At 53.5% G+C, this 16,271-nt stretch overlaps 4 protein-coding genes across 4 annotated transcripts; 2 read left to right on the top strand and 2 right to left on the bottom strand.

Moving 5' to 3' along the window:
• Nucleotides 1–579, top strand: BU24DRAFT_134534 (uncharacterized protein). Its single transcript, XM_033521055.1, has one exon. It carries the CDS (start codon nucleotides 91–93, stop codon nucleotides 388–390), a length of 300 nt encoding a protein of 99 aa, XP_033388498.1. The 5' UTR covers nucleotides 1–90; the 3' UTR covers nucleotides 391–579.
• Nucleotides 580–2,729: 2,150 nt separating this feature from the next.
• BU24DRAFT_134530 (uncharacterized protein) lies at nucleotides 2,730–4,832 on the bottom strand. Its single transcript, XM_033521054.1, has 5 exons — nucleotides 4,578–4,832; nucleotides 4,175–4,497; nucleotides 3,774–4,111; nucleotides 3,201–3,681; nucleotides 2,730–3,145 (listed from the first exon to the last, which is right to left on the bottom strand). The coding sequence occupies exons 1-5, from the start codon at nucleotides 4,651–4,653 to the stop codon at nucleotides 3,086–3,088; spliced, it is 1,278 nt and encodes a 425-aa protein (XP_033388497.1). The 5' UTR covers nucleotides 4,654–4,832; the 3' UTR covers nucleotides 2,730–3,085.
• A 2,816-nt stretch (nucleotides 4,833–7,648) lies between these two features.
• On the top strand, nucleotides 7,649–9,915 carry BU24DRAFT_342977 (acid protease; the record flags this gene model as incomplete). Its single annotated transcript, XM_033523343.1, has 2 exons — nucleotides 7,649–8,396; nucleotides 8,459–9,915. The coding sequence occupies 2 exons, from the start codon at nucleotides 7,649–7,651 to the stop codon at nucleotides 9,913–9,915; spliced, it is 2,205 nt and encodes a 734-aa protein (XP_033388496.1).
• Nucleotides 9,916–10,937: 1,022 nt separating this feature from the next.
• On the bottom strand, nucleotides 10,938–14,590 carry BU24DRAFT_365987 (DUF221-domain-containing protein). Its single transcript, XM_033524295.1, has 7 exons — nucleotides 14,275–14,590; nucleotides 13,966–14,147; nucleotides 13,713–13,905; nucleotides 13,554–13,659; nucleotides 12,755–13,492; nucleotides 12,535–12,699; nucleotides 10,938–12,470 (listed from the first exon to the last, which is right to left on the bottom strand). The coding sequence occupies exons 1-7, from the start codon at nucleotides 14,302–14,304 to the stop codon at nucleotides 11,248–11,250; spliced, it is 2,637 nt and encodes an 878-aa protein (XP_033388495.1). The 5' UTR covers nucleotides 14,305–14,590; the 3' UTR covers nucleotides 10,938–11,247.
• Nucleotides 14,591–16,271: the final 1,681 nt, after the last annotated feature.

Genomic DNA, 16,271 nt, shown 5'->3' with positions numbered 1-16,271 from the left:
CTCCCTCCCCTCCCCCCTTTTCTCCTCACCCTCCTCTCCCTCGCCCAGATCCCCCTCGCCGCCCTCCCCGCCTACAAACTCGCCGCACACATGCGGCCCGACGCAGTGTACTTCTGGCTTGCGAGCACGCCAACGGCTAAGGGCCCAGGAGGAGGGGGAGGGACAGGGATAGAGTGTGCGAGTAATTGTTTCGTTCAGGTGGATGCGAGGACGAGGGGGGTGGTTACGGGGGCGGGGCTGGCCGTTGGGGTGCTGGGGGTGCTGGGGGGTGTGGTTGGGATGGGGTGGGCGTGGAGGGTAAGGGGTGGAAGGGAAGGGATGGGAGGGAAGGTATGTGTGATTTTCTCTTTTGATGTTTGGGTTGGTTGTTTAGGTTGGTTGGTTGGTTGATTGGGGATGAGGGTGCTGTGGGTGTTGTGTGAAAAGGGGGAATGGAGGGAAAGGTGATGGACGGGAGTGAACTGAACTGAACTGACAAGATTCACGCTGACCCCTTAAACCAGTCCAGCATAACTCGACGCCTAACGTTCACATCGACATCAACGACGTACACGCACACCTACTCCCCCATAACCGCTCCCTCCCCTCCCCCCTACAGCGCCTCACCACCACCACCACCGCGGCCCTCACGAACCCTCCTAAACCTCCTCATCCAAACCCTCTCCCTCGCCCTCCTCCTCGCCCTCTCAACATACATCCAAGTGTCCTCCGCGCCCCTCGCCTGGCGTACCATCATCGCCACGCACTACCAATCCACGATCGCGGGCCCTTACACGGCGGAGCAGTGGGTCTGCGGGCTGGAGGTTTTGACGCGGGATTTCGGCGCTGGGGAGGTGGGCGCGAGGGCGGAGTGGGCGGGGGGCATGTGTGCGGTTGCGGGCGCGGCGAGGGTGATGGGGTGGGTGGTTTGTGTGGGGCAGGGGGTTGTGGTTGCGGGGTGTGGTTGGGTTTGGGGGGTGAGGGTTTTGGAGGGGAGGAGGGAGAGGAGGGGAGAGGAGAGCGGGAGGGAGATGGAAGGGGTGAGGTGAGGTGGTTTGTTGGGCGGTGGGGATTGTGTGGTTTTGAAGGGGAGGAGGAGGAGTTGATGGGTGGGTGTCATGTTTATATCGAGATTCAAGGGCTCAGGGGGTGGAATTGAATATGGTTTTTTTTTTCGAAACTTTGTGTGTGTGTGGGAGGGTGGTGTGTTCTTGAATGGTTTCATTATGATTAGATATGTGACGCCTTATCGAAAGTCCATGGAATCGAAATTACCTCCAGCTCATGTTTGATTCCTAGGTCCAGGAACCGAAACGCCTGATTTTGCCACCCGAAGACCGTATGCCGCCTACCGTTTTTATACCTCCCAAAGTGAACGCCGGAAATGGAAATATTTTGATGCAGCATGGCAGACTCATTGGATTCGTGATGTATGACCAATTGCAAGCCATGCCAAGAATGGCGAGGGCGGCTCACGGGAGCCTGTCAATGAAGAACGTAGGTCTGGTCCTGGGGAGTGTGCATTTGCAGCCGTGGGATTGCATATTTAACCCCGCCAAATGAGTTCGAGTTGATATCCACTAGACTCCTCGCGTGTACTGGAATGGCTATTGCAGTGTGGACAGATGCGCTCTGGTTGAGCTTGGCTTGGCCATATACTGATGGCGCCAGATACCCAGAGAGTGTGGATAGACATCGTGTTCATCCAGTGCGTGTACTGAACATGATATTACGTCATTTCATGTAAAGCCAAGGATACCGACAAACAGCGAAGCCAGACATGCCCAGGATCGAGGGACCCTCAATCCAGAGCCCGCACCAGGCTTGCTCGTAGCCGTAGCGCCGCCATTCGACCCCGTCGCCCCAGCCTCGGCCTGGGTGCCCGTGGTGCTTAATCCGCCTTGCGTAGTAGTAGCTGGGAATAGCATGGTCGTGGTGCTGCTCCCCGAGATGCCGTATATGAGCTCTGTCGCTCCTGGCGCGAGACTGATCGTCGTGCCGTCCACCAGGATGGTTCCACCTGGTGTAAGCGTCTGGCCGGAGATGATGAAGGTCGTGCCTGTTCCCGGTGCGGCGGTGTAGGTCTTGGAGCCAATGGTTAGGATGGGTGGATTGGTGATGGGACCGCGGGTTTGTGGGGCGAGGAAGGTGGTTTGACCATTGATGACTATGGCTGTGGCACCGGCTGCGAGGGAGATCGTGGTCCCGGCTACGGTTATCACGCCGCCGGGGGTTAGTGTCGAGCCTCCGATGACATATGTGGTGCCGTCGCCGGGTAGGGCAGAGAAGACGCCCTTTCCGATTGTCAGTGGGGGAGGGGTGATGTGGGCGGCCGCAGCGTTTGTGAACGTGGTCGTTGCGCCGTTGACGACGACGAAGTTTCCAGAGGAGTGAAGATATATTGTGGTCCCGCTGACGGTGATGGTGTTTCCAGGAATCAAGGTCTGGCCATCGATAACGAAGGTTGAACCATCATTTCCTGTAACGGTTGATCCGCCCACAACGAATTCCGGCGGAGGAGTGTGCAGAGCCTGGCCGAGCTGTACAGTCGAGGTTTGGCCATTGACGACAACGAACGAGGCGGCAGGGTCGAGGGATATCGTCGTCCCACCCACGGTGATTGCTCGGCCAGGTACGAGCGTTTGTCCAGACACGATGAACGTAGAGCCGGTATCTGCTGTCCAAGTTGATCCACCGATGACGATTTCAGGTCTGGCAGTAATAATTGGTGCAACAGTCGGAATGACCTGGGTCGATTGGCCGATGACAATGAACGATGCAGATGGTCCAAGACTCACTACCGTTCCGTCTACAGTTGCCGTTCCCCCTGGCGTCAATGTTTGCCCCGGTGCAATGAAGAACTGTGTCGCAGCATTAGGAGTCAGCGTCGATCGACCGATTGTTATGATCGGCGGAGGGCGTGGCTGCGCGGTAGGCACCACAACGTTGGGTAGACCAGATGTGGTACCTCCAACAACGATAGCGGTACCGGATGGCACCAAAGAGACAGGCACTCCTCCAACAGTGATTGCTGGTGCTCCCGGTGATAATGTTCTAGTGCCAACAACCACCTGTGAGGACGGGTCGATGATGACGGGAGTGCCACCTATCGTTCCCACAGTTCTCGTGGTCGGCTCGGGAACATTGGGTCCCTGTCCTGGACTCCCTACGGCATGTTGATTGTCATTGGAAAGAGTCGTTGCAGGCGGCGTTTCACCCACATTTGGTATCATGATATCGTCATTCGTTGCCGTACCGAATCCATCAGCAGTATGCATGACTAAGGGAATTTCCAATGTGATAGGAGGAGCCCGCGAACTTCCAGTATCTAGTACATTAACACGGGTGGGAAGTGGCTCTTCGAAGCCCAAGACGGACGATTCAACATGGACAATGAATGGGTTTGCGAGAGGCGCTTGCTGTAGATACAGGTCCACGACAACGAGTACCGTAATGACGGCTTGTAACTGGCCTGGCTCACATGCCGACTCAGGGATCTGTTGCAGGAAGTCGCTTGGTAAGGCCGCTGTAGTAGTAGCTGAACTCTCAATCCCCTTCAGGCCATACGAGTAGGCGTAGGGAACATCTAGCTCAACAGTCTTGGTAGAAGTGATGCTGCTGATGGAACCATCGGATCCTATAGTCGATACAGCATTCTCAATCTCGTAAGCTGAAAAGTACAAGACTGGAGTGGCCGATGTTCTGCATTATGTTAGCACTTTGATCCTAGCGCGATTTGCACATGGATGGGCGATCGATCAAAACCGAGTTGTCACATGATCGGGGCAACTCACGCAACGAAAGCTGTCTGTTGGGCGACAGCAATAGGAATAGTCGCAGGAGGTGGGTCTTGAAACGAGAAAAGGTCGAATACATCTTGCTGAGCGATGATGTCGCTGGTGGGAGCTGGATGTTTGAGCCTGGAAACAACCGATGTAGTGGCTGCTGTCGGTTTCACCGTATACTGCTCGTAGTAGGTCCACGCGACGTCCCAATCAGGGTCATAGGTGAGTACCTCAACCCACCCGACTTCTGATAAAGCACTCGCAGGGTCGAATCTCTCGGTATTAGGAATCACTGACATGTAGCCCGATCCTCTGGAGTAGTTCCCATGGATTGAGAACAGCTTTGCCTGAATCGTGCGTCAGGATGTGACTTGGATGAACGACAGAACATGTGAAAGGGAGATACTGACCGTCGGAAATGCATAAGTAGCGGCATACCACCAATTGATGTTAGCATTGGGTACATTGATGGTACACGCTGCCGTGATGGTTGCTGTGTCGTTCGTTGTGGTGTTCCATCTTGAAGCTGATTGAACGGCGGACGGCGATGCGGTTGGCTCAGAGAGTCCATTGTGTCCCGTAGCGCGAGGGCCCGTACCAAATGATGTTGTCGACCATTTGACGGTTGCAGAAGAACTGGTCGAGTTCAATGCCAGACTGGTGGAATTTATGGCAGCGATTCCAGAGATTGCAATGGTTGTTGTTGAAAGAGAGTTGTTCGAATAAGGCAAGCCTGGGCGTGATGGCTTGATGTTAGGTCCCGCGCGATACGCGAACGGGGTGGGATTTCGAAAAGGCAATCTGATAACTTACTGCGACCACGGTAGGCACCGTGTGCCTGTACACAGAAAAGCAGGGCATAAAGCACGAGTAGATGAAGCCTAAACATGCTCTGGACTTGTCGTGTCTACGAGCTCGTAGATACTTTAGAAAGCATGAGGCAGAGTGGACGCGACCCGCAACGAGGGAAACGAAGATTGAGAAGCATATGGGACATGGGGGAAAGGGGTTGGTAAGGTTGGTAGGCAATTTGCAGGCCGGAATGGTTCTCTCCACGCTCCGGGAGGAGGTACAGGAGGATGAGCTAGGTTGTGTTCATGCGCATCGGCGCCGAGGCCCAAGTGGCACCAAGTCCGAGAAGTATATTGAGCTTGTCTGGCTGTCGGGTTGCACGGCTGGGTATCGGTACTACGATGCTATATCTTCTTAGAGCTGTAGACAGTATTGTTTCTGCCCCCATGCAGCTAGATGTCCACAAAGGATCGAGGCAAACACGCACAAAGCTATTCTCTGCTCAAGGGACACAACGCACACAATGGTTCGTGTCTCCTCTGTCCAACACTGGATCTGAATTGTTTTATTGATTCCGGTTGTTGTTCATGCATTGCAAGGGCGGCAGATGATGGGGCAGGAGAAGCGGCCCGCAATTTGCGAGCGGTTGCTCCTTTGGTGGGGTCATCATGGACATTGAAGGAGTACTGTGTATATGGCACGGGTTGCAGGTACATGAAGGAACGGCATGCTGCGAGATGAGGCGTCCAAAGATGATGGAAAACTTGAGTGAGTGAGACGCCACCAGCCGAGGCTGATCATTCGTAGGAGATAAAACTTTGAATATTTCCCTAGACCCAGCGCGAGTAGGCGAGAGTCCGGGATGGCGGATGGATGGCTGCTCGAAGGTTTTGATGTGTGCAGATCTGCGGCATTCCAGTCCCCATATGCAGGTTAATTGTCTTGACTGTCTAGCGAGGTGTGCATCGATGTGTGGATGGGTTTGTTAGTGTACCCAGGTGCAGTGACTACAGTCCAATGCAGTCCAGTGCAGTCCAGTACTTTCATACCAAGTACATGGATGCAAGTGATTTAGTCTGGTTGAAGACACGATGGCGCTCGCTCCGTAGGCCGTAGCGATGATGCGTTACGGGTTCCTACAAGCCACAGCGGGTGCATGCGAATTTGTGGAGGTGGAGGTGGAGGTGGAGGTGGAGAGGGGGGTGTGTTGTACTGTGAAAAAGTGAGGTGGAGAAAGGAATCGGTGATGATGTTGAAGGGCGCCGTTGGCCCTGCTTTAAGTGGATATGTCCTGCTAGTAGGAGGTATCGAGAGAAGGCGCAAGCCATGGGAGGGTATGGAGGACTCGGTAAGTCTGACCACGTTGGAAATCATAAAGCATGGAAGATAAGTCTAGAATATTCATCGCATCATGTGGCCGATGGATGCATCTGAAACGGGCGGTGGACAGGAACATAGTCGCAGTGATAGGTGCAGAGTGTGTTCATCAGGTTGTATTCTATCCATACTGTGTACATGGGGGCGGGCAGAGGTAATATGACGGAAGAATGTCCGGGTAATGGCTTCGGGGCGGGCGGCAGGCAGAATGGAAGAGAGAGATGGTGAGAGGCGGTTCGGATGCGAGTGAAGCGTGGCTAAATGATGACGAATGATGCTGATCTCGATGTTGATGATGATGATGAATACGATTCTGAGAATGAAAGAGAATGGTGATGGTTCAAGAGTCAAGATGCATCACGGAACGTCCATGAAGGAGGAAAGAAGATCAGAAAGAAGGAGGGACGGAAGAGCTAGTCCGGATTGGTACGGTACAATGGAGTAAGTACTTGGGCTTGGTCTATGGGTGGGCGATTGGCGATGGATGAGGAGATGGAGGCGTCGGATTGGCGAGAGTTTGGGTCAAGGGGGTGAGTACACAGTACCTACAAGTACCTACTGTATACTTTTCATTACTAACCACCTGGCAGACAATTCCTGTATTTTGAAAGTGCCTCTTCCGTATCCCTTACCCAATCGTATCCAGAGTACAGAGTACAAAGTACTCACAATAATGATGTTCGGTACCTACAGAGTACCTAACTAACTAACAGTTTATACTTTCAGTGTTGACATGTACTTTTTCATATTCACCATTCCTCCGTAGATGTTCACCATATCGGAACATTACTATTATCCAAGAGGATTCATTTACATGGTCCACTATCCTCGGCAGGGTTCAATTCTTGACCCCAGATTTCATTCAATCATCCAATCATCCATTCAATCCGTTCAACAGATAGATAGTGAATAGATGGGTGGACGGGAACAGACAGGCGTCCTAGATGACACGACCTAGACCAGACCATTCTCCCTCCCCCACCCCCCCCCTCACATCCCATCATCTATACGGAGTACTGCAATAATCAAAAGAATCATCAGATCATCCCAGTCCGCGTCTATGGTTCCCTCTGGTTCCCTCTATGGCTCCCTCCCTTGTTGATGTTCCCTCCCTCACTACTACTCCCTGCTTGTTCATCTTTTTTCCCTGCTTGTCCCTGCCTTTGCCCTCATCCTTACGAGTTACCCTGACGGGTCCTTACACAGTAGTCTTACCCTTACAGGTTACCCATAACCCATGCCCATACCCATACCCATGCCTCATGCCATGGCCCATGGCCTATCCACTACCTAGATGACTATGTACCGTACCTAGTTAGTTAACTTAGCTTAGCAACCTTTGGTAGGTGGTTACTCTACGAGTCTATTGTACTCGTAGGTGGTCGTGGTGGTTCTCGTACCTAATTCGTACTCCACTCCACTCCACCCACTCTCCTCCCTCTCCACTTCCAACCTAATCTAATCAACTCCATGCCTGCCTGTCTACTGCTGCCTTCTTCCTTTACCTCCTGTTCCTCCTCCTCCTCCTCCTCCTCCTATCCTCTTCCTCTTTCTCTCCTCCGCCTTCTTCCTTAGTCCCTCACACTGGTTCGCACCCATTACGGCTGTCGCACGCGACCGACAATGCCATCAGCGCGTCCACTAGGGCTCTTCTGATTGCCTCATGTGATGGTCGAGCTCGCCGCTCGTGCCCTTCTGCGACTTCCCTCCTAGCGATGCGCAGCCTCACATCTCGTCGCTGTGCCTACGCCCCGGCCTCCACCGTCTCACTCTTCTGCTCACTCTCTTTCGCCCTGCTCCTCTTCTCCACCATCCTCCAGCCCTGCCACGCAGCCACAGACGTACACGCACCCGCACCCGCACCCGCAATCGTATCTCGAAGCGAAAAAGATGATCTTCCTCAGGGCCCCGTCTCCGTCGAACCTGATCAATTCTGGGGTGGCATAGATGGTTCATGGTCCACCTTTGGCATCCGCGTGGGGAATCCGCCTCAATTTCTGCGCGCCCTCGTCTCTACCGCCTCCCAGCAGACCTGGGCGATCCATTCCACCGCGTGCATCGTGAACGAGACGGATCCCAAGACCCAAAAAGAGGTGGAAACTACCGATGATGCCTGTTACGAAGGCCGGGGCTACACTTTCAACATTACGCAGTCTGAATCCTGGGACGAGAGGGGGTTCTATCAGTTGTGGACGGAGAAAAACTTAGGTCTGGTCGGCAATGGGCAATACGGTTTCGACGAGGTGGGCACGGGGTTCCCTGGCGAGGATGGTCCCACGGTCAAGAACTCGACGGTCGGCACGCTGGTTACGGAGAACTTTTGGCTTGGACACATCGGCGTCAATCCGAAGCCGACAAACTTCTCGGCCTTCACAGACCCGGCGGCGAGCTATATGACTTCCCTGTTCAAGCAGAAGGCCATTCCTAGCGTGTCGTTTGGCTATACGGCTGGGTCCAAGTATCGTAAGTGCACGAACGGCATGGCGTCCTGTACCACATGGGATGGGAGCTAATAAACACGATAGATCTCGCTGAAGTGCTCGGAAGTCTAACACTTGGTGGATACGACGCATCTAGGTTCATCCCGAACGACTTGACCTTTTTGTTTGCGCCCGACAATGAACGCGACATTGTGGTCGGTGTGACGGACATCACAGTCAATAGCGCGACCAAGAGCAACGTAAACATAATGGTACAGGATCAATTCACAATGTACATTGATTCAACAGTTGCCGAGATCTGGTTACCACCAAAGATTTGCGACGCTTTCGAAGAGAGTTTCGGTCTCAAATTCGACAACGACACCAAACTCTACTTGGTGGACGATCTTTTGCATCAGACATTACTCGCCGACAATCCCAATGTGACATTTAGTCTGGGTCAAAAATCCATGAGCAATGCGACGGTTGACATCACACTCCCCTATGCAGCCTTCGACTTGACGGCGTCCCCGCCCTTTCGAGGACTGACACAGGCGCAAAAATACTTCCCAATACGACGGGCACAGAAAGAGAACCAGTTTGTTTTTGGCAGGACGTTTCTCCAGGAAGCATACTTGATAGTGGACTGGGAGCGCCAAAACTTCTCCATCTCCCAGTGCAACTGGGTGTTTGGCGAGAACAAGCAGATCGTGCCCATAATATCCCCATCGTACCCGCAAGATATGTTCGGAGCGCCCATTGCGGACCCCAAACCTGGCCTCAGCAACAACGCAATCATCGGAATTGCGGTAGGAGGAGGGTTTGCCCTGGCGCTTGTACTTTGCGGCGTCTTATGGTTCTTCTGGCGGAGGCGACAGAAGAGGAGATTGGCCGAGGTGAAGGCCCAATATGCTGCTGCACAGGCGGAAGCGGTATCAAAACCCAGGCCGTCTGAGAAACAGGATGAAGATCCATCGTCCCCGACCGACAAGGAAGAGGGCTCAAATGTGTTTCCCAAGGCAGAGTTGCCCGCGGAATTCATCCGACCTGAGCTGGCTGGGGACGAGAAGCGAGATCCTGACGCTGCCAGTCCTTCGTCAATTCCAGCCGCCGAGGTCGCCAACACAGAACGTCAAATCTTCGAAATGGAGGGCGACATTCCTACGACGCAAGAGGCTGGCGGGCGTCAACTTTCGGAAAAGGAAACGATGATGGTCCGCGAGCGAATATACAACGGCACCGATCCGAACAGTCCTACAGCGGTCTCGCCCGTGGTTGACGAAGCGCCGCATAGACCCCCGCCACTCTCTGCAGACGACATAGCGCTTGTCAACGCGCATAGGAGAAGAATGCCGCCTCCAAGCATATCACCAACTTCACCGCGCACGCCTCTAGATGGAGTCTTGCTGGATGCCAACGATACCTTCTTCCAGCCTCCCAGCGCTCGTGCGCCTCGGGATGGACGATTCATGGAGGCGGAAGACACGCTCCTCTCTCCCATATCACCTCTGGAAGGCTCCACAGATACATCTCGACGGCGGTTTTCCTACGAGGCGCCATGATATTGGTGGGCCCAAAAAAGGCGGCGGCCACAGTTCGGGATTTTGAAATTTTTTTTTGGTTAGCCGGCGTTTTCTTGCGAGATGCGTGGGTGGCATCGGCATACATATATACACCGGGACGGCGTTTATGAACAGGGAATGATACCTCACCAGTTTTTTCTATTTTTCACATTTCATTTTCTCGGATTTTTTCTTGGCTTTTTCCTTGCATGGGAGGGAGGGAGGGAGGTTGGTCGGTCGGATGCGCGCACGGCAGGGTTGGATGGGCGGGCGGAACGAGTAGATTCATCGTTTGTCAGTGTCGGTAGAGGGGAAAAGTAACAAAATTATGGGCAGCGAGAACACTGCTTCTCGGCTGGATGCATCAAATCTATTGTATCGAATGAAGTGGGTGGGGAGCCAGAAAGGGAGATATAGGTTAACAACGACCCTCGATAAGACGGGGACGGATGGGGGACGCGACACGAGCGAGCGAGTCATATGAGTGAGGGCTGAAATGAAAATGAAAATATATTCTACTACTACTACTCCGTACAACTGTGTGTCCTGTCCTATCTCCACTCTCATATACCCACCCACTCACCCACCTACTGAACGTTGGCGGGTGTGGTTTTTGTGGTGGTTGACGAAAAGTTCTCAGGGGTGTTAGGGGGTTAGATAATGACAAAGACGAAACGACGATATATATATATATATTGTCTCGAGAAAAGTGTACCCCACGCCCGTGATGAGAAAGCATGGCATACATGACCATTGCAACAAAAGACCCCCCCCAAAAAAAAAACAATCGGGAGTGAAGGTGACTGATCAGAAAGCATTGGTCCCGAGTTACCCTGACTTGGTATTTTGTGCCGCAGGGGAGGGTTGGGGTTGGGGTTACGTGAAGTCGTTTTGTTTGGTTCCAAGGGACATCTGGGGGGAAATTTTGTGTTTGCTTTTGGACATCAGTAGGCATGTGTGTGTGTGTGTGTGTGTGTACAATCACGTGCAAGTGAGGCTATCGTTCATTCATTCATTCATTTCATTTGATTCGATTGATTGATTAATTAAGGTATGTATTATTTGTGTTGCAAGGTAAAAACCGTGTACCGTGTAAGCATCTCAAGTTCGGTTTTTTTTGGTAATTAAGTAAGGGTAACTACGTCAAGGGGTCTGGTGACGGGGGAGGAGGTATATAAATTTGTTTGGTATCAAAAATGGGCGATCGGTTTGGTTTGGTTTAGTAAAAGGAGGAACGACTGGGAAGGCACGCTTCGCTTCGCCTCGCCACATTTGAATTGATCGACTGAAGTGATCATGTCGAGCGAAGGGAAGGAAGTCCGAAGCACAGGACTAATACAGCACATTGTCCTCATAAACAGGGGCCTCCCTCGCCTTGCCCGTCTCCACCCCACTCCACTCAACCTTGTTCTTCTCGTTGAACGTCGCCTGTTCGTCCGTGATCACGAGGCTCGGCACCACCTTCTTGGTGTCGGCGATCTCGCGGGCCGAAATGCCCATCTCGTCGCGCACGATCCAGACGACGGGCGTCGGGGACGTGATGGCGGGATTGAAGTAGGCGCGGCGGGCGAGCTCGGGGTCCAGCGGCGTCTGCGCGGAGTGGTAGAAGGGGTCGAGGTGGGCGGAGAGGTTGGAGACGGAGTTCTGGGCCGGGTTGATGATGTTTTGGATGAAGAGGGGGAGGCGGGAGGGTTTGGGGATGGGGACGTTGGAGGGGGTCGTGGGTTGCACGCCGCGCTTTTCAGCGGAGGGGTCGTCTTGTGGGAGGCCGTTTTCGAGGTTAGTGGTGGGTGGGATGTCGTGCGAGGTGGAGGGGTCGGCGTAGGCGAGGCGGGCTTCGTGGTGCTTGAGGGACTGGCGGAGGGTGAGGTGGAAGAGGATGGTGCAGGCGAGAAGGACGACCTCGATGACGAGGGGCCCGATGGCGGCGCGGCTGGAGGCCACTGCGATGGCGAATAGGCCGATCAGGCAGCCCTGGGCGAGGTACACGCCCGTCGTGAGCTGCTGGAGACCCCGCTGGTAGGACGCACCCCTAGTGTCGATGTCCGTCTCGTAGGTGAAGAGGAAGTTGTAGCGGAAGGCGAGGTAGATGAGGGAGAGGCCGACTGCGGCGAAGCCGAGCACTAGCGGTGCGATGCACGAGTAGCTGAGCGCGATGACGCCCAAGTTGAGCCACTTGGGGAACTCCGAGCCCCAGGCCGGGCCCGCGAACTTGGTGAGCTTCTGGAACACCTTGCGGGGCGTCTTGCCGGGCAGGATGCGGCCGAGGAGGACGACGGTGACGAAGCCGCCGATGTTGAGGAGCGTCCCGCCGAACGCCGACAGACCGAACAGGATGAAGTAGTTGATGTAGAAGTTGGATGCCTTGGGCAGGTTCTCGGAAAGCAATTTGATGACGGACCCTGGGTTGGCGAGCACGCTGTCAATGACGGTCGTCACGGCTCCGGCGCAGGTCGTGACGAGGAAGACCTGGATGACCTGGAAGGCAAAGTACCACGATTGCGTCTGCAATTCGATCTGGGAGCGAGTGACCCAGCCAGCGAGCTTGGCAAGAACTGCACGGCACGTTAGTTGGACTCGAGGGGACGTGAAGCGTGTCACGATGCTGAATGAACTCACTTCTGAATACTATCGGAACAAGAGCCATCAAGACGGCGAGCATCACTACGGGAAGAAGACCAGTGACGACACCGAGAATCCAGCTGGGGATTTCGTTGATCCAGCGAAGCCATGGGAATCGCGCTGTCAGGTAGTTGATCTGGGACACGGCACCGACAAAGGCGACTGGCACGAGTTAGTATCTGTTCTGACTATGTCTCCGTGGAGAAATGGAACTTACCTGGGATGGCGAAGAAGATGATGGTGACAGTGACGAAGGCGGTGGCAGCTAGCCATCTGGCCCAGTGCTCTGGAACACCAATGCGAAGATTTCCCCAGACGACCTCCGAAGGCATCACACCGAGCTGGCGGGCCTGCATCTTCGAGTTGGGCTTGGTCTTCCTGTGTTGCATCAATTGCCATGCATCCTGAGCGTGCTTCTGGGTGTCGAAGGTCAAGAAGACACCGCCGACCAGATCGCCCTGGCCGTTCCAGTGCTTGTCCTGCTCCGCCTCGATCTTAGGAATCAGTTCCGCGAGGTGCTGTCGGCCATACTCAATGGTATCAACCTTCTTTCCGATGAGAAACTTCAACTTGTGCGTGGGGCGGTCCTTGGGGTTCAACCACCTAGCTCCGCCTTCCGTCTCCTCGCCCTGGTAGGCCTTCTTGCCCTTGGCAGCCTTGAGGCGGTTCTGGTTGGCATCACGCGAGAGCTGGACTTCGGCGTTTTCGAGCTTCAGGGCAGTGTCGTCCCTGTCCTCGACCAGTTTCTCCAATTCCTTGCAGTTGGATGCGACCCATGCGTGCTTAACACCGGGGAACATCTCAAAAAGAGTGTTCTGGCCGATGGTCTTGGGCACGCTGGTGAAGAGGATGGTCCTCGACGAGATTCGGCTGGCACCCCATGGCGAGCGTCGGTAGGCCTGGCGGATGTTGACAGTGTAGAACGACTCACGGGCAATGATGATCATGACGAGGCCTTGGCGGGGTTAGTGTATAGCCTTTGAGACTAATACGTCAGAGCGACGGAGCTGGCTCACCTAGGAAAACGCATGAGACTAATGCATGGGCGTAGTAGCGGGTGACATGCGCATCACTGACATTGCTCATGGAAAGAAGGTCGAGTTGCTTATTGCCAGCACCACCCTTTATTGTGTTAGGTACAATACCAATTCAATCTGGAGAGGGGTCGTTCTTACAGTAGCGTTGATGGGGAACAGGATTGGCCAGGTGATCAGACAGCCGAGCAAGCTGATAATGACCATGAGTTTGAAGTAGCGCACAAAGAGGTAGCCATCGATGGAGGAATGGTCCAGGATGTAGGCGTCAGGAATGCGACGGAAATCGGTGATCCAGCCAAAGAATCCATCGCTTGGTGCAGGAGTTTGGCGCCTGAGGTTGTGTCAGTGTCAGAATCATGTGGACTTTATGCGAATTGCGCGGAAGACGTACTGGTCTCCCAAGCTGTTGACGTAGGTACGAGGAGCGTAGACGCGCTTGAACTTGCGACGGAAGATCAAGAAGAGGGATACGAATATGGCGGCGATGATGATGTTAGGTACGAGGGTAGAGACGAGACTGGAAGCCGAATTGGATTCGGGCGTGTCTCTGTTTGAGCCCGGTTGACCCTCTTGCTGCGATATAATATTAATATGAGGTCGGTCGCAAAGGTGAAGTTCGATGCGCCCGTACGCACTGCGATACGAGCGCGCAACGCGAACACATGTGAACCTGAGGGAGAGCCGTGTGGGGCATACTTACTCGCTTGAAAAGGAGCTCGATGAGCGCCATGGTGGGCAAAACACGCTCGCGATTCTCCTCTTGTGTGATGATTATGTGTGTGTGATTGATTAATTAAAGAAAAGAAAGGGTGAGGTACAAGTCAAGTACGACTACCCTGAGGTGGAGAAGTAGAAAGTTACAAAAGACGTGGAGACAAGAGAACAGCCAACAAACAAGAGCAGCCTCAATCGGTCAAATAAGATTTCGGGCAAAAGAGAAAAAACAAGGAGCTTTGGCTTTTCTGGATGGTTGCGTAGGCGTAGTAGGCATAGTACATAGGCGATGTAGGCGTTGGCGTAGGCGTAGAAACGGGAAGGGTGGTGGATCATGGATGGTGGAATACAAGCAGAAATGGACAGGGAGTGGTGCATCAGATGCGTCATTGCTCATGCCATCTTCCACTTCGACTCGCTCATCTCCTCCCAAGTGCCCTCAAGTGCCCCCCCCCCTTAAGGTCCTTAGTGGACCTGTAAACGCTACATTTGGCAAGGGTGAGAGATTGGGGAGTCAAGTCAAGTTACTACTCTCTAACAGGCTTTTTGGGGCACATTGCCAAACTTCACTCTTCAGCTGGGTGCACTGTCCGCAACGCAACACGAACAGCAGCGCACTCTTCCTCTTCCCCATTCCATCTCCATTTGGTCAGTCTAGACCCTCAATTTTAGGTTTTGCTCTGCTATCCTCTTCGTCGCGTGCGTTGTCTGGCGGTGGCTGAGGGGTTGTAAACACCTGCATTAGAACAACCGCGACATATGTCTCGCCCTCAACTCACTCCACCTCATCGGTCTCCCCGCTTGTCTGTACGAGCAGTGTTATTCAAACAATAACATCATCATACCTTGATAATATTCATAGGCTCTTGCAGGGCCAAGTTCTGGGTCGGACAGGATGCCCTTCGGAGATTCATGCTCGGACAGATCGATGTCCTGGTCGGTTCCCTCTCGGTTCCTTTTCCCTTCCCTTCAGGGGGTGGATATGACAGGACAGGGCACGCTACCCACCTTTGCTTTGGCCTATCAACTACGCTCCTTTGGCCTCATCCTGGCGGCAATCAATACTCCCAAGATCGTCTCCTCGATCTCTTTTCTGTCTCTCAATCCCCGAATGGAGAAGTTGGCGTCGTTGATCCTGCTGATGGCCATATCGTTTCGATGCGCGAACAAAATTCACTAACTACAGTTCCGTCCAGCATCGTGATCGTGCTAATCGACGACGACGTGTTGACAATTATTATTCCACTTTCTGCTCTCTCGATGCAATCTCTCTTGTGCGATATGCTGAGACGGTGTGTGCGACCGAAAAGGATCGCTGTGTTAATTATGCCGCTGAAACGTATCACAGCGCTTTGTTGTCTCTTGGGCTACGACATCATGTCTCCACCTCCCGCCTGGTCGACCAGGTATGTGCCTTGAACACCACACACAACAACCACCTTGAGTGACGACTGCCCTCCTTCGCCAAGCCGCCTTAATGGGTTTCGAGTGCATCTCCTCTTCTCCAGGTGTCGCTTTCTCTTATTCAGTCGTCGCCGTTCAAAACAGCACTCGATGATGCACAGCCGCCGTCCCACCTCGTCCCAGAAACACCCTACGCCACATTCCCGGGTTAGCCAATCACAGCTTTGCTGGTTTCTCAAAGATTGGTTGAGCCACATTTTCAACATTGCAAAAGAACGCATCAAACCATTGTTGACCATCCGTCGGATGCGTACATGCTTGCCTCGGCTCGATGCATCTTTTGATCAGATGAACAGTAATGTTAACAACACACATCGGTAGCCATCTGCACTACCCTCGTCTCAGCTGGACATGGTCCCTCTGAACGAAATGCAGAGCCTCAATGGGTTGCGGTCTAGGCCTTTATCAAATCTTCAATATCGCTAATAACACAGATACGCGAGATTGTAGCAGAGGCTTAGACATCCTTTAATTCAACGCTACCGGTCAGCTACATCTAAAAAATCCAAAGAGGAGCAT

Source organism: Aaosphaeria arxii (assembly GCF_010015735.1).
Source record: "Aaosphaeria arxii CBS 175.79 unplaced genomic scaffold BU24scaffold_2, whole genome shotgun sequence".
In the NCBI taxonomy this organism is placed as follows: Eukaryota; Fungi; Ascomycota; class Dothideomycetes; order Pleosporales; genus Aaosphaeria; species Aaosphaeria arxii.
Note: the sequence above shows the minus strand (reverse complement) of the source record. Positions and strands in the feature narration are given on the sequence as shown.